Genomic DNA, 18304 nt, shown 5'->3' on the forward strand with positions numbered 1-18304 from the left:
AACAGGAGAGCAATTGGCCAGAAATGAAACCTTAAAAACCTCCATTTCCTCCCAGGCTCTTAGGACAGTGAAGTGAGCTACTTTTTAACTGTACTGAGAAAAGGCAATAACAGGAGGTATTTATAGCTTCTTCTTCAAAAGCGAAAACTAGTCAGCATGGATTGAGCCATATAAAAGGTACTGGGACCATGCAAGGGATACAAGAAAAGGAGAGTCCACCCTCCCTGCCCATGGGGACAGAGCTGAGGCAACATGGACACTCTTAAGATGTCCTCGGGATGTGGATAGAGCACCAATTAAGTGAGAGACAATAGAGAGAAAAGGGGGTACATGAGCAGCATCCTGGCCAGGCAGCTTCCTCAGAAATGTTGCCTGGAAAAATTTTGACTGGTCCTTTGAGGGTGAATTGTTGGACAACTAGAAGAATGGCATGTAGTTTGGGGAAGTAAGTTTGAGCAGTGACTGAAAACCTGAGCAGGAGAAGGAAATAGGAAAGGAGGGGGAAAGTGTCCAAAAAAAGGAAAGGAATAGGAAGGAATAGGAAATCACTACCTTGCCAATATGAAACTTACCAAAAATTCTCAAGTGAAATTGGAAGGGTTAGTTAGTCAGATTAATTAATAAGAATCCTAAACAGTAGCTCTAGTTCAATGAGTCATCCCTTAGAATTTGGGGAACCACATCATTCCACTAGTATTATTTTAAATAACTCTAATTTTCCCCTCTTGCACTGAGATGGCACAGTGCCTCATCACTGGGCATCAGTGTTAGCTTGGGCCACTTGGAGCAGGGGACTCCCAGCATTGGGCAGTAAGCCTAATCACACAATAGGCGGGCACTTACACTCCTTCATTTGGATGCCATTTTTAAAACCATCACTATTTGGAAATGAAAGTGATGATGGAGAAAGAGTAATTTCCAAAACAGTAGCATTGGCTGAGTATGGGATTTGAAAGGATTGGCTGGCTCAGTAGAGATTAATGAAATACTCCATCAATGTTAAATCCTGTTAGAGGATGCTAAGATGAGAAGAAAGGATGTGCAAACAAATTAGGCAAAGAAGTCAAAGGAGAAGCTAGAGATATTTTAATGATGAATCTCCATATTCAAAGATCAACCTCCATTTCACAGATCAACTTATTGACAACAAACGGGGAAAAAAAATTTCCTCTCCTATTCAAAAATATTAGAGAAGAGAAGCTGGATGTTTTAGTAGTGAAAGTGTGATTCAGTTAGGCAAGCATTTATTAAGCATCTGCAGTATGTAAGGCACTCTGCCAGTCATTGAGGATAGAAGGACAGAAAGTAAAATCAGTCCCTACCCTCGAGGAGCTTATATTCTAGAGAGGGATACAAGCATGTAAACAGATAAGTTAATACAAGATGAGTTGAGGAAGGAGAAAGGACTAACAAGTAGGGGGAATCAAGAAAGAAGTCTTTCCCATAGGAGGTGACACCTGAGCTAGGTGGCACCATAGTGCACAGAGTGCCAGGACTGGAGTCAGGAAGACTCATCTTCCTGAGTTCAAATCTGAGCCCAGATACTTACTAGTTGTGCATCTCTGGGCAAGTCACTTCACCCTGTTTGCCTGAGTTTCCTCATCTGTAAAGTGAGCTGGAGTTGGAAGTGGCAAACCACTCCAGTATCTTTGTCACGAAAACCCCAAATGGGGTCATGGAGAATCGGATCTCACTGAAATGACTGACACCAAAGCTGAACCTTCAAGGAAGCTCAGTATTCTTAGAAGGGGAGGAAATACATTCCAGGCATGTACAAAGACACAAAGATGAAATGCTGAGCTTGGGGAATAGAAAGTAGGTCAGTTTGTCTAGAATGTAAAATTCATGAAGGGGAGGAGTGGAAAGTGTCCAAAAGAAGATGAGTTAGATTGCACAGGGCTTTAAATGCCGAATTAAGGGGTTTTTATTTTAATGTAGATGTAATAAGGAGCTGCTGATGACTCTTATGCAGGTGAATGATACAGCCAGACTTGTGCTTTAGGAAGATTACTTTGACATCTGTATGAGGAATGGATTGGGGAAAGTAGAGGGGGAAGAACATAAAAACAAGGAAACCCAAAAGGAAGTCTGTTATGATGGTCTAGGCAAGAGGTGACACAAGCTTCAACGAAGATAGTGACCTTGAGTGTAGAGAAGGGGACAATATGAGAGATGGGGAGGCAAGAGAAATGAAACCTAGCTACTGATTGGGTCTGGGCTTTGAGGGAGGGGAAGGGTTGAGGAACAGCTTTGAGGTTTCAACCTGGGCAGCCACAAGGAGAGTGGTGATAGTTATAGATAGAAACGAGGAGGTTTGAGGAAGGGTGGGTTTGGGGAGAAGATGATGAGATATGTTTTTGGACATGTTGATGCCCATGACACCATCCAGTGGAGATGGCCATCAGGCAGACTACTGAATGGAGCTCAGGAGAGAGATTAAGTTTCAATGTGTAGTTTTCAGAGTCACTGTATAGAGATGGTGGTTGAATTCATGGGAGCTGATGAGATCACCAAGAGTGGAGAGGGGAGAGAAGGACCCAAGATAGAGTTAGAGGATAATGATGATCTAGCAAAGGAGACAGATGAGGAGGGTTCAGATGGGTAGGAGGAGAACCAGGAATGAACAGTGTCACAGAATCTAGATTGTGAGGCCATGTCTGTTGCAGCCATTATCCGTCTGCAGGCCTAGGAGGGGTGAACCATCTAAGACAATTTTTGCTGCTGCATTAGCTGTAGAGACTAGAACTGCTCATCAATTGACCTGAGAGCAGATAGGAAAATCATAGACGAGTTCAAATGAACCTTTGGTTCTGATACATTGAGGACATTTCACCATGGGTCGAATTGACCAAACAGCTTTTCTCTGGGTCTCTCTTCTCTCTTCTCTAATCATTGAATGAACATTTCGCAGATATGTTACAGTGGGGATTCCTTTTCACATATAGGTTGTGTGATAAAATGGCTGCTGGAGTCCCTTCCAAACCTAAAATTCTGTGGTTCTGTGATCTCTTTAAATGTAAGGGATTGGCATTACAGGGTTTTCTTAACTCTAAAGAGCATATTCATTTTCCTTGGTTTGTATATTTCTGATTGTAACCTTGCCCAGCATGCCAAAATGTAATTTGGACTTCTAAATTAAGACATTTTGAGCTACCTGGCTGAAGGTCCACTGCTCTGTCTTCTCACAGAGGCTGCATTTACTCTGCTTCTGTACTGTGAGTTGCTCCAGTGGGAGGACCGGCCACTTCGGGAATTCCTGCATTACCCATCCCAGACTGAATGGCAGCGAAAGGAAGGCTTATGCCGAAAGATCATTCACTATTTCAACAAAGGGAAGGTATGTGATGTGCTCAGGATGACTCCCCTAAGGACAAGCTCTCCCCTCTCTCTACCACTAATGTCTCTCTCCATTACCAACCTGGAGTCTCAACTAGATACTCACAATGATGGATGGAGGTAGGGGGGAAGAGAGAGACAGACAGAGAGAGGGAGGGAGAGAGAGAAGAAGAGAGACGGAGGGAGAGAGAGAGAGAAAGAGAGACAGAGAGAGGGAGAGAGAAACAGAGAGAGAGACAGAGACACAGACACAGACAGACAGAGAAGGAGAGAGAAACAGAGAGAGAGAGAGAAAGAGAGAGAATGTGTGTATGTTGGGGTGGGGGTGAGGGCATCAAGTATCCGTGTGTGTGTGCGCGCGCGCGTGCGCACTAATAAGATCTTTTCCAATCTTAATCTCTAATAATAAGTAGATGAGCAAATTTAATCTATGTGCGTGTATGTGCATGTATATGGCCATATGCACATAGACTTAAAAGACAGCACACTTAGCCTTGGAGTAGGAAATGTGAAGGGAAACCAGGAACAACGAATTCAGGTTTGAAAAGGAAAATGGCAACGCCACAGAGAGCAATTTATGTACTTTGATAATTTCTGGTGTTCTTTATACAGAGGCTCCAACACTTCTATTTATATTTATTAGAGGCACCTTGAAGAAGTGATTTGATTTTCTAATCTATCAGAGTAAATGTAAATGTGGACTACCCAAACTAATGCATTTTAGGTGCAGGAAAACAAAATTGCTTCTTGACTGACATTCTCTTTGGCCACACACTGACCTTTGTCCCAACCAGGTACAATATTCTTTCATTTGGTTTATTAGTCCCATCAAGTATGCACTTAGCTAAGATTAGAAGATTGTGCACAGAGTTGATTCAGCCTCCCAGAAAGCTTCCTGCTTCATTATTTGTCCTATCCCTCCTTTTGAGTGAACTTGGGAGAGAGTGTTGCTCATTTGAATCTCTGTAGATGGCCAGGTTGGATATGGGCCATAGGCTAAAGGGATTGCTAGGTGCCTTTGGGAAACATTCTCTTCCTATTAAACTTTAAGCATATTTGTAAAATTGAAATAGGACAACCCAGGTTGCTGCAGTGGTTGTAGGCTATGGCTAAAATTAATGGAAAATGTTTTGGGGGGTTTTTTAAGAATACTAAAAAAAAGGAAATTTTGAAGTTGAATGACTTCTGCCCAGATATTAGAAAATAGAGGATGAATTCTTGGTGCTCCCACCACATAGGAGATTCCTCTGTGTTCACAAAAAGCCCTTCAGGTTCAGATGGAATAATACAATTAGCTAGATCACAAGAGCTTTCTTGAAATTCAAATAACATCCACTTCATTTGGATCTTTAGATAAGCCTAAGACTTGTAATATATTGGATGGATCTTCTATGGAGAATTTATAGGAAAATGTGAACAAGGATGAGAAAGTATGAATAGGTTATGATCTGTACCCAAGGTGATATCATGGAAGTATAAATACATAAGTGTGTATACTGGGCATCTCATTCGTGCCTGTGAGATTCACACTGGAGACGACATGGCGTGCCCAGTTATCTATCTCCTCCTTCTTGTTATGGTCTTCCTAACCAGTCAGTCTCAGAGTCTCCTCAAACACACCCTGGTGGGCCATTGCATTCACAGTGGGGAGGGAGCTGGATGAGCACATTAGTAGGTACCTACATAAGTGAGTTTTATATTATTTGTTCTAGTCATTTCCTTCAATTAGCAAAGATCATTGAGGGAGTTCTATATTTGCAGACCAATCTGGTTGTGCTCCTGAGTGTGTGCGGGAGAGGGGGGGGGCGGTGTGTGTGTGTGCGCGCACGCGAGCACTAACAAGATCTTTCCCAATCTTAATCTCTAATAATAAGCAGACGAGCAAATTTAAATCTTACTTAGCAGCTTAGTCTTTAGAGAGCGTGAAAGAGGATCATGACCAGCCTGAGTGTTAATAAAATATTAGAATGGAAAAAAATAGAGTAAGCAATAATATGCAAAGAACTATAAAGCCCATCCAACCACTGTTGACAGGGTTTTGCGTTAGGGAACTCAGGAGATTGGGGTTTTCTGAGACAAATGCAAATCCCTTAGCTCATCCTTTTGGATCTACGGTCTTCTTTGTTCTCTCTGAGTATATGTTTATACAACACATTCTATATAATCCATGCAGAATGCCCATCAATTCCTACTGTACAGCATACTTAGGAACTACTTGATAAGTCCAACTAATTCCCTTGGGAAGAGTTTTGGAGCCTTTAATTCCATTCCTAGAATGAAGCCAAGTCACTTATGCCACAAAATCAAGATGCTTATGGGGAAGGAGTCACCCCAAGTGAAAGGAGGACTTAAGCAGAGGAACATGCCAGGGGTACAGTCAGAGTTGTTGGTGCAACCCAACAAGAGCTTCTTCTGTGGGAGGCGATGAGGCCAAAAATAACAAGCTTGATGCCTCTTCCTGACTTTCAGGTATTTGAAGGCACCTCTCATGTTCCTTTCAGGGCAAACATCCCTGGAGCTTCACTAGATGCTCACATGGCATGGTATCCAGGCCCTTTACCATTCTGGTTGCCCCAATTTTACCTCATTTAATTGCTTTAAAGTTTTTGTTTACTAGATCATATGATTTGTTCTACCAATGTTGCTGTCCACTAAAATCCTCAAATATTTTTCTGACAAATTGTCATCTTACCATGTGCTTCTAGAATCAATTTCTTGACCCTAAGTGTAAGACTTTCTATTCAGCCATATTAAATTTCATCATAGTACATTCGGTCCAATTTTCTAACCTGTCAGGCTCTTAAATTTTAATTTTCTTCTAGTGGATTAACTAGTCCTCCTAACTTTGTGTCACTTGAACCCCTGCCTCCAGATTGAACCCTCACTTCTGACAAAGAAAGACAAGCAAAAACATCCAATATAAAGATCAAATCTGACAACATATGTTGTACTTTGTCCTAGTAGGGCCCCGCTCCTCTCTGCTGTAAGGGGAATGAATGTTTCTTTATCTGTTCTCTAGGACCTTCATTAGTTTTTCAGTTCTTCAGAGATCCTCTCTTCCTTTTAGTGATCTTTTCGTTACATTGCTATATTAACTGGGGATATTGTTCTCTTGTTTCTGCTTATTTCATTCTTCATCTGTTTATATAAATCTTCTCATATTTCTCTGAATTCCTTATATTTCTCATTTCTTACAGCACAATATTCCATTACATTCTCATGCCAGAGTTTTTCCTGCCATACTTCAATTAAAGGATACCCACTTTATTTTCAGTTCTTTGATACCACCATAGTGGGTACTACTTTTCTATGCTTTGTGTAGTGAGTACCAGTATAAATATTTTGGTTTATGTTGGATCTTTGTTTTGGTCTTTGACTTCTATGGAAATGGTGCCCAGAGAGGGATCACTGGATTCAAGGTCTAACAAATCAGTCATTTTTCTTATAGAATTCCAAATTGATAGCTGGAGCTTTTCAAGATAGCCATCTTTATTAAATATTACAATCTAGAATTTTCCAGAAATGGAAGGCCAGTCACTGGCCTACAGTTAGCAGATCCCCATTTTATTTTCTTTTGTTTGGAAAATTTTTCCTTCCCCAATTCTGTGTTACCTCTCCCACTGCCTCTTGAGCTTTCAAAGGTCACTGGGCATGGCTCAGTAGTCACCTTCATCACTTCTTTCAATATCCAAGGTTGTAGTTCATTTGGGGCCAAGTGGCTTGAATTCATCAAGAACAATTAAGTGTTCTCTCACCATTTCTCTGCTTATCTTAAGTATTAACTTAGTATTCAGCATTTTTTTTGCCCAGAGGTCAATCAATCTCCTTGGCAGAGAAGACAGAAGCAAAATAAGAATTTGGCAGCTCTTCTCTCTGTCATCATCCCTGAATAATAGTCCTATCCTTTCTTTGGTCTTGCTCTTTTCCCTGATATTTGTAAAAAACAAAAACAAAACAAAACCCACAACTTTGTTCTTGTGGCTATCTTTTATGATCCAGTTTATTCTGAATTTTAGCCCTTCTGACACCAAGTATCTCCTGTTGTATCATAAACCCTCAGAAGGAATAGTTATTTCCCCTCACCCAGGTCTTTATCACTTCCACTCCAGCAATTAGTTCCTCCCCATTGGTGAATATCAATTCCAGAATAGAATTCATCCTTATTGGTTCTTGTACTTTTCGAAAAATGACATTATGATTAAGGAAAGTTACTTAAGGCAAACTTCTCCGAGCCTCAGTTTCTTCAACTGTGAAATGAGGGTATTGGACTAGATAACATCAGTGATCCTACAAAGTTATAAAAATTATTAGCTGCTCTGCTTTTGGCAGAGAAATAATTCAGAATATAACTTGATTGTTGAGGCTTCTCATCACTACTGTATCATGGTTCTGTCTCAGATTTATGCTCCGTTTATTTCCCAGATTTCTCATCTAGTTCCACTTCCTGTTCAGGTGGTCTGTAACACTCTTGGATGAAAATACCATTTTTGTTTGTCCTTCCCTTGATCTTTTTTTTTATTCTGAACTTAAGAAATAAAAACAAGCATTTTCATTGCATAGTAGAATAGAAAAAAAAGATGATTGTACGTGAAACCCCAAATCTATCATGTTGAACTTGCTATTCTTTTGAAATACATAATGAAGTTATCATGTAACTTTCCTTTTTTGCCCTTTTTTTCCTTCCCTCTCCCCCACCATGGCTACCATTAGAAACAAATATGTGTATACAGATAAAACCATTCTATACATACTTCTCTTTATCATTCCTTTCTCTGGATGCAGATAGCATTTTCCTTCATATGTCCTTTGTAGTTAATTTGGGTATTTATAGTAGTCAAAATGACTTAGTCACTCAAAGTTGTTCTGGAAAACAATGCTACACTAATTCAGTGTTGGTGGAACTGTGAACTAATCCAACCATTTTGGAGAGCAATCTGGAATTATTCCCAAAGAGTTATTAAACTGCCCATACCCTTACCAGCAATACCACTACTAGGTCTGTTTCCTAAGATGATTAGGGAAAAAAGGAAAAGAACCTCTATGTTCTAAAATGTTTGTAGCAGCTCTCTTTGTGGTGGCAAAGAACTGGAGATTGCAGGGATGTCAGTCAACTGGCGAATGGCTGAACAAACTATGTGGGGTATATGATTGTGATGAAATACTACTGTACTGTAAGAAATGATAAGCTTGATGAAAAACAGTGATAGATTTGCGTGAAATAATGAAGAGTGAAGTGAGCAGAACCAAGAGAAAGTTGATCTCAGTCCAAATGGTCTCCACCATGCTTTCCCCCTTAGCTTCCTGGATTTCTTCACATTTCTTCACCTTCCTAATATGCTATGCCTCCCCCCACCCAGGCCACTTTTATTATCCTGTTTCTTTTGAATAAAGTACACCCATCCAGAGCCTCATTCTCATGATGAGTCTCTCTTTTCTCAGTGAAACTTATTAAAGTCAAATTTACCACATTGTGTTAGGGCAGCTAATTCATTTTGCTTGTTGCCTAAATTTCCTATATTTGTGCATAAGCATCTGAGGCCATGAGTTTTACTACTGGTTCCTTTCTTGGATTCTGTCTCCTGTGAGCTTCGGGGTATCTGAATAATTATTCTTCTTTCTATGTTATAGTTTCTCTTTATGATATATGTGTGTATGTGTGTGTATGTATACACACATATACATACATATATATACATATATATATATCTTCATGAATATATGTAGGCATTTTTCTCCCTTCCCCATCCTTTTCAGTTTAAAGCTCCTTTGATGAAATTTGTGAGACAACAGGCAAATACATTCTTACCAGCCTTTGTTATGTATATTCCATCCCTACCTAGAGCCTATCATTCCTATATTTTAAGTCAGAAATCTAAATCTCATTCTTGGATTCCATTTTCTTAACCAGCCATTCATCTGCCGGATAATCTTTTCTGTATTCTCTTCTGTATGCCTTGCCTTCTTTGTGATGAAAACATCACTTATGTCCTTTATAGGCATAGTTTTAAAGACTACCAACAAACCTAGCGGAAATAATCAGATTGTAGTTAATGAGTTTTAGAAGAGCTTCTTCTGCCTCTTGACTGAAAAGTCGCCAGGGAGGAAGGAAGAGTCCATGTGGAAGAGCATCGTATGGCTGGCATTCAGCACCCTCTTTTCTTTGGCCTGCACGTGACAGCAGCTAGTAGAGTAACCTAGGTCAGAGCTCCATGGCTAATAGCTTAACCCCAGCACTGAGATCTCCCTCCATAACTCTGGTTCCTGCCAGGCTACCTTTATAACTCTTTCAGCTACATTGCAAATCTTTCTGAGGACCTCTGAATTAGGGTCAGGCCTTGAAATTAGAGTTTAAATGCCCTTTAGACAACAAAATAGAATGATAACAATGGTAAGAATAAAGCATCTGACTTCTTTACTATTTAAACTCTTCAGGCAGAGAAGCCGTTCATATCTAATGAAAAGTATCATTCACACATCATGTAAGTGAGGAGTCCTCAATAAAAATGATCTTGGCAGGAGACCGGGATGTTTGTAGGATATTCTGACTATTTAGCCAACCTTACATAATCGTTCTTGTGGTTGGCCTCCCAGTGTTTGCCACTGTCTGGAAACACAACTTCTAGCTTGAGAGGAAACTAAGGGATACTCCATATTGGAAACCATTGATTTGACAATGGAAAAGCCCACTAATCTGTCATGCACGAATGTATAAGATTTGTTGGGTCAATGAGTCTGGGGGCATTTGTAACTGATTTTGGTGTATTTTGGTCTTCTCTAACTAGCTGAGCAATTTTTATCTATAGGGCATACATTTCTTCAAAGGATAGGAAATGTGATGGATTTGTGGGGAACTTAACCCCAAATGAAGGGCTCAATGCTTTCCTTCTCCTTGATGCAATTACAAATAGTATGAGAAAGAGAAGACTGAGGGAAAATTTCCAGGTGTACTCCAATGCTAAGAAAGAAGGAACCCAGGCTCCCATAAGAAGGGTAGAAATAGAACCAAGCACCACTTACTGAAGCTCAACACATGAGCCAAGTGTGCTACTTTCCATGGTCTTGTTACCATAGCAACATGCAGCCCCAGTGCCTGCCTCTTCTTTGTAGTATTTGGCATTCCCACAAGGCTCCTGAAGTCGGAGTTTTCAGAAAGCCTCATTTTGTGCTTCTCTTTTTCCCAGAGGATAACTCATGAGATCTGGATAAGTCAATGAAACACATCATAGGCCTTGATTTTCTACTTGGTGATACATGGCCCATATCAGGGGATAGACATCTGTAACTTAAATGTTAATCTTGAAAAAGGGGCACTTAGCACTTTGCATTTAGGTTTGGAGTCAATTATCTGTGAAACATAAGTTGTCATGCTGTCTTCCTAGTCTTCTTGATATGATTCTCCATGGTCCTGAGTCCATCTTCCTGTTTATGTTACAGAGCTGGGAATTTGGGATTCCACTGTGCCGGGAGCTTGCATGTCAGTATGAAAGTCTCTATGATTACCAGAGCCTTAGCTGGATCCGGGTAAGTAGATAAGATATATCTTCCCCTCCTCTAGACCACAAACACAGGCTTCTGGAAAAGCACCACAGTCCAGGGCAGTTTTACTTTAGAAAACTGATTTTCCAGTCAAATAGCCTCAATGCTCTTTTAGTGAGCATTTTCTATGGACCTAGCCCCATGCTATCACAGGCTATGAGAAATAGAGCAGAGAAGCAGAGATAAGATTATTACACATGAAAAAATGAGAGCCAGCAACACAAGGTAGTATGCAACTAAAAGCCAAGTTGCAATACAGACTCCAAGTCTGGAGGCTATAAGTAGTCCAGTAGACTTCCAGTCCAGTAGTACTGCCCAACAGAACTTCAGACAAGGGAGAGAACAGCATGGACAGGACTGGACTGGAATGATTCCATGTAAGAGGTATGTAGCATTACTTCATATGAAGGGGACCCTTAAGAATACCTTCTTCAGGTGGCCATTTTCAGGAAAAGAAATTTGAGAAGCTGTGTGTTATAATGGAAAGAGACAAATTTGGATTTGACATCCAAGAATCTAGGTCCAGAATCTGCTTTAAGTCAATTAGCAATCTATTGTTATCATTTAATGTTATTATTATTATTAAGAGATACTATGGCAGAGTGCATAGAGGGCTGGCTCCAAAGTCAAGAAAACCCAGATTCAAGTTCTGTCACATCCTGCCTGTGTGACCCTGGACCTCACCCCTCAGTGCCTAGAATATCTCTCTAAGATTATTAAATTGCAGAGCAGCCTCTGATCTATGTTGGTAGAAGGGGTACCCTCACTAAGAGTTCCTTGTACCAGTGAAGTCACAGATTCACACCATGAAGGAAATCATCATCATCTTTATCATTTTTGTTCATATACTTGTCAAATATAAGGACCAACCCTCATCAGCAGAAGGAAGTTTCTCCCTGAGAGCTCCCTACGCCAGTAAAATCACAGGCCCAATTCTGATCCCAATCTACCACTTTGAAAATGTATTTAAAAGACACATAGAAAATGGGAATCTGAGAAGATTAGGACAGCTGGTCAGGGTGAATGGATAGATGGATAGACTGTGATAAGGGATAACAGAAAGGAAACAAGAGTAATTAACTTTTGATTTAGTTCTGTCTTCTCTGCCAAGAACAATAATCTTTAGATAAGAAAGGAGAGAAAAAATGGGCAATAGGGAGTTAAAACCCAAGATAGACGCTGTCTAAGTGTTTGTCAGTCCTGTCTGATACTTCGTGACCCTATTTGGGGTTTTCTTGGCAAAGATACTGAAGTGGTTTGCTATTCCTTTCTCCAGCTCACTTTACAGGTGGGGAAATGATTTACCCAGGGTCACACAGTTAGTTTGTGTCTGAGGTTGAATTGGAACTCAGGTCTTCCTGACTCCAGGCCCAGCACTCTATCCACTGCACCCCAAGATAAGTAGGGAGATGATAAGAGAGTGCCTGGTTACCCTTAGTCAGTTCAAGTCATCAGGCCAGATGAATTATATCCTACAGTACTGAGAGAACTGGCAGCTGTGATTACCCAACAGTGATCTTTTAGATCAGGAGAGGTGCTCCAAGACCACACAAGAACAAACGTCCCGATTTTGGAAAAATACAAGAAAAAATGTAGAGCCTCTACCTGTAGATCGGGATTGATTTCGATCCTTTCTCTCCCCTCCCAAAGAAAAGTATGGTTGATTACTTCTAGAAAAGCAAGCGATGATCACAAGATTCAGCATTACTTTATCAACACCATCAATATTAAGAATAGCTCACATTTCTGTAGCACTTTGAGGTTTACAAAGTTTGCCTCCATAATCTAATTTGATCTTCACAACTCCTCTGTAAGGTAGATGTTATCATGACTCCTATTTTACAAATGAGGTAACCAGAACATGTATTAGTTAACTGAATCCTCAGGGTCACGAAGCTGGGAAGTGAGGTGACCTTCAAACTCAGGTGCTATTAACCCCAGATTCAGTGCTTCAGACATTCTACCAGCTCGTACCATACAAACCTCATTTCCCTTTTTGGTAGGGTTACTAGACCCAAGGGGTCTGGGTGATTCTGTAGAGAGAGTTTACCTAGACTTTAACAAAAACATTTGTCAAAGTCCCTTAACCTCTTGTGGCAAAAATGTAGAGATGTGGGCTAGACAATAGGAATTAAGAAGGCCGCTGGATATGAAGAGTAGTCACTCATATATGGTTCAACGTCAGCTTTGGAGAAGGTCTCCGGTGGAGCACCTCAGGGATCTATGCTTGACCCAATGTTGTTTAACAGTTCTTCCAAAGATTTGGATCAATGAATCAGGAGTGTCCATTTCCAATTTGCAGATAACACAAAATTAAGAGAGACAGCAACCACGCTAGATGACAGAATCAGGATCCAAAAAGATCTTGCCCAGCATGTTGGACTAAATTTAATAAGATGAAATTCACTAGAGATAAATATGAATTCTCCTACTTGTAAAGCTGGTTGTTTGTATTCACATGCAAAATATGAAGATACATATATGACATATAGAAGTTTGTCTGAAAAAGATTTGGAGGTTTTAGTAGACTACAAGTTGAATTTGGTTTAGTAGTGACAGATACAACCAACAACATGACCTTAAGTAGCACTAAGGAAAACAGCATCCAGAACAAGGAAGGCACCAGCCCTCCTCTTCTCTGCCAGGGTCATGTGAAGTATTCTGTTCAGTTCTGGACTTTGGAGCCAGAAGGGGCCTTAGAGGCCACCAGATCCAATCCCCTCCTTTTATAGAGAAGGCAACAGACTCAGAGAGGGTAGACAAGTTCCCAAGGTGACACAGCTAATAAATGACCGAGCAAGCCTTTGAACTCTGGTTCTCTTACTCCACATACAGTGCTCTGAACTCCATACTAGGCCACCTGACCTCTCCCCGATCTCAGTACAGAGTAAGGGTCTACAGGCTTGGTCTATTGTATATGCTGTCAAATGTGGCCATGGTGCTAACTGGGTTTGCTTCACTGTACTTCTTTCTTAAAAGGGACAGTTTACTAGGTGCAGGGTGGGTTACTACAGTGAAGACTATGAAAAAATGACTATGTAAAAAGAATCATCAATAAAACTTTGTTTTAAACTTGGAAATGATATTTTCAAATTTCAAAATTCAAATTTCAAAATGAATTTTCAGATGCCCTGAACTTTTCTCCTATCTTTGGAGCCCAAAGTGTTTTGTTACCCGTTAGGCAATATGAGTAGTTTCCCATGGATTTAGAGACCTGTGGTAGATGAATTGTTTTCTAATTGTTAGCGTGAGTCTTGGATTCTGATATCCCGTTAAATTATCAGCAAATCTCAGGCAACATCTTTAGCATACCCAAAGAGCTGTGTCCTGCCCACTCAGCTAACTTTTCTTCCACTCAGGCATCCTAAACCTGTTGCTTGAGTCCAGAGGCACAGTTTATTTGTCTGTTTTCTATACTAGAGTTCTACTCCATTTCCTCATTGTGGCATGGAGGTGACCCTGGATTCGTGAAGGCTATGACTTGCAGGCTGTGGAAGGTCAGGGTCAGCCAATTAGGAAAGTCTTCAGGTTTGGATTCAGCCAAGGACTCAGAGAGAGCACCAGGCTATCTGTAGGGTGACAAATTTTTTGGCTAAAACAACTCATGAAGACTGTCTACTAGGTCACCTGAGGGGTTACAATCTAAATGAATGGAAGGAGTAACCAACAACAAAATTACACTTTCTGAAGTTGAAGTAAATTATTCACTTCTTCGAAGGGGCTTCCAAATGTAGGCCAGCAGTAGCTAAGAAAATAATCAGCAGTTTACAGGTCTGTCTGTCTTTCAAGGTTAGCGTCAGGCCCTTTGGTCCTTTCTATAAGGGAAATTCCAGGGTCTGGATTTAGTTTAAACAATGAATTTGTATTTAACCTAGAAAACTTGGATAATTCAGTGGCATGTGTTGTCCTCCAACATAGCTGGAATTGGTTTTCCTGTGCCTGAAATTAGGACATCTGAGATTGGATCACCTCTCCCACTACCTTGGTGAACAGAAATAGTATGTATCATGGTATATAAATCAGCCTTTTAAGATTAAAAACAGTCTTCCCCCAAGACTAGATATAAATTATATATCAGGCTGGCAGCTGAGCTGTTCTGGTCCCCACCATCAGGCAGTGACAGCCAGAGGGAGTCTATGGACTTGAAGACCAAGGAGCTTAGATATGTCAAAAATGAGAAAGGCAATGCTTCTCAGTCACTACCAGCCCAAGTGAGAGCTACAGTAGGATAAAGGTTTACATATGTGAGAAAAGGAGTCCAAATCTGGATTTTTATATAGAAAGTCACTTCGAACTATATAGCTTTCAAATAATTTCTGTTTCTGTTCCCTGGTACTGTTCTTTTCTCCTTATGGGCTGAGTTGTGAGCAATCAAGTCCCAAGAGAGATAAGAATGACTTCATCTAAGACTATGGCTGACCTATATTCTACTACCTAATACCAATCCTCAAAGAGAAAAGCCCTTGTGTAAAATACTATAGAAATGTGAACTATTATTCTGTGTGAGCTATGGCTGATGTACTTCCTTCCAAAAAATACCAAGGATTTTATGGTGTAAAAACTGGTTGTACACCCAGACTTGGAGACTGACAGTTTAAGTATATATAAAGCTCATTAATTTTTCCATTCACAGAAAATGGAAGCCACCTACTATGATAACATCATGGAGCAGCAACGTCTGGAGCCAGAGTTCTTCAGAGTTGGTTTCTATGGAAGAAAGTTCCCTTTCTTTCTCCGGGTGAGTGATTACAGAGTCTCATTAGAACTTAAAGTATTTCTCATTGATTTTATCAAAACGTGTTTTATTGAGCCTTGTTCTCTATTTAAATTCTGCTAGGCATTTGCTTAGAAGGCATCAGAATGCCTGAAAGTCATGCGGGGCCATCTCCACTGGGCTGGCTGTTCTCATGCTCTGTGGCTTTAATATTTCACACTTTTCAGTCGCTATCAGGAATTTTAAAAGGTTGTTATGTCACCAAATTAACCGAAATCCTAGGAAGCAGGTTTTAAATCAACAAGTAAGTACATGGGAATAACCCGACATCCAAAACTGGAAAACCTTCCAAGTCTTAAAGTCATTTGTCTAGGATCTCCAGAAATGTGTGTTTCTTGGGCACTGAGAAGTACTATACAACCCATCAAAAAAGACAGAATCTGTACCCTCTGAGACTTTCAGGTGCAAAGAGACACAACAAATCAATGGAATTGGCCTTGTTAGGAGCCAGCGAGACTGAGCTATGGTAGGTTTCAGTTTGGACTGTTTATTTTGTCCAGCCTTAGTCTTCTACAGTAACATAGTTTTCTTCACCTTCTCTTAGAAGACTGAGTTAGAATATAAAAGATAACCTAACTAATGATGCTGACAGCAGCAATTTGATAGCCCATCTTTTCTATTCAGCACCATCTGTGTATGGTGATTTGTGTTTGGTGGCTTTGTTCTTGTTATTTGTGTATGGTAGCTTTATTCTTATTATTTTGGATAATTTATATGGTCAAAGATAGTGGTCTCCAAAGTGGGGATGTGCGAGACAATCCATTGAGATGTGGGAAGATAAGATTATAGCTTCTCTTTATATTTATTTTATCTTGAAAATAAATTAAACTTTGCTAATATTTAATATAAATATTTATCCTGGCACCTCACTTGATCTGTATGTCAGATGGTCATGTAAATTATGTGAGGTCTCCCAATGTAAGAGCAAGAATTCCATAACATGGAAGGATTGAGAGTGGTACTCTCAGTTGATTAACTTTCAGCATTTTGCAATGAGGTACAACACATATATGTGTCTAGTTAAGTAGGTTTAAGGATTGCATTATCTTGTTTTAACTAAATTAGCTTTCACAAAATGGACAAGGGATTTTAAAATATTCCTGCAAAAAAAAATCACCAGTAATGTAAGCATAAGCAAATAACAAGAAAATAACCGAGGTGACACTTAGCCTACTTGCTAACACAGCAGTCATGGTGTGAACTACAAACATGGACAGTCTAATCAAAGCTAACAAGAAATCGGCCAAAGATTTTTGAAATTACCAAGATTACTTGAAATATGGAGCAACATCCACTATTATAATTGATAAACCTCATTCTTAGTAATGGCCTTGAAATATCACCTAATGATGGTAGTAAGCCATCAAAATTAGCAACACTAAAAACTAAGCTTTCATTGCCACAAAATGTGTAAATGTGTCACCTATAAACTTTTTATCATAAGAACATAAATTTAGAGTTGTGAAGAGACTATTGAGACCATCTGGTCAGAGGCCATCATTTTACTGAGGGTCGAGAGGGTTAAGTGACTTGCCTCAGGTCACAAAGTATTATCAAAGACAGAATTTGAGCCCAGATCCTCCGGACTCCCAGCCCAATGTTCTTGCCCCATTCTAACAAAGCTACCTTTAAAGAGATCTGCCACATGTTTTAAAATTTGGAAACAGAATTTTGTAACCTATTTTAAAGATATTACAAATTAAGAGATTGCCAACAGTGTTTGAACTCTTTTTTATAAGATAAAAATGCAATACCTTTCTATTGGTTATAAGAACAACCGATTTACATCAGGGAAAATGGAAGTCCACTAGCCAAATTTCAGCAAAAACCTTTGTGGGGGCAGAGGCTCCTAGGGGAATGAAAAAACAAGTATGGTAATTAGCAAGCATGGCTAATTCTATATGTCTTCCATTGGCATATGCACAACTTTGTAAAGTGGTTTTTAAGCACTAAAATTAAGTATCAAAATAAATTGATAGCTTTCAGATCACTGGGTCATAAAGTGTTAATCACAAATTTCCAAGATAATGAAGCATATTCAGTTAAATGGTCATGGAAGCAGCATCAATCATGGATAAAAAGTGGCTTTGAAACCAGGAAAACCTGTTTCTGATACCTCTTGTCTGTGGTGAAACGGGCAAGTCAACCTCCTGACTCCCAAGGTGATATTGCCGCTCCCCAAAAATACTAGCCTGCATTGGTAGAGAGAGTTTTCTTACCTAAGATCTTCCTGTACCAACGAATCCAAGTCCTGGCCCTATTCAATCATGGGGCAGCTAGGTGCACTATAATGCATAGAGTATGGGGCCTGGAGTCAGGAAGACTATCCTCCTGAGTTCAAATCTGGCCTCACACTCTTACTAGCTGTGTGACCTGGGTAGGTCACTTAACCCTGTTTGCCTCAGTTTCATCATCTGTAAAATGAACTGGAGAAGGAAATGGCAAATTCCTCCTGTATCTCTGCCAAAGAAACCCCACATGGGGTCGTGGAGGTTAGACACAACCAAAAAACACTGAACAACAACAATTCATTCACATAGCTCGTACTAAATATGTGTATGTAAATTTAGTGATAGAAATTTTGTATTGTTACTAATTAAAATAAATCTTAAAATCGTCTATTCATTTTTAATTCCTATTTGTGAATGTTTTATAATA

At 39.9% G+C, this 18304-nt stretch overlaps 1 protein-coding gene across 1 annotated transcript in view; it reads left to right on the forward strand.

Moving 5' to 3' along the window:
• Positions 1-18304, forward strand: part of DOCK3 (dedicator of cytokinesis 3) — a 450567-nt gene that overhangs the window by 353138 nt on the left and 79125 nt on the right. Inside the window, exons 38-40 of the mRNA XM_036739628.1 lie at positions 3189-3337; positions 10771-10857; positions 15506-15610. Coding sequence (XP_036595523.1) covers positions 3189-3337; positions 10771-10857; positions 15506-15610 — 341 coding nt within the window. The remainder of the gene's footprint in view (positions 1-3188; positions 3338-10770; positions 10858-15505; positions 15611-18304) is intronic.

The sequence above is a fragment of the Trichosurus vulpecula genome, chromosome 9, assembly GCF_011100635.1.
Source record: "Trichosurus vulpecula isolate mTriVul1 chromosome 9, mTriVul1.pri, whole genome shotgun sequence".
NCBI lineage: Eukaryota > Metazoa > Chordata > Mammalia > Diprotodontia > Phalangeridae > Trichosurus > Trichosurus vulpecula.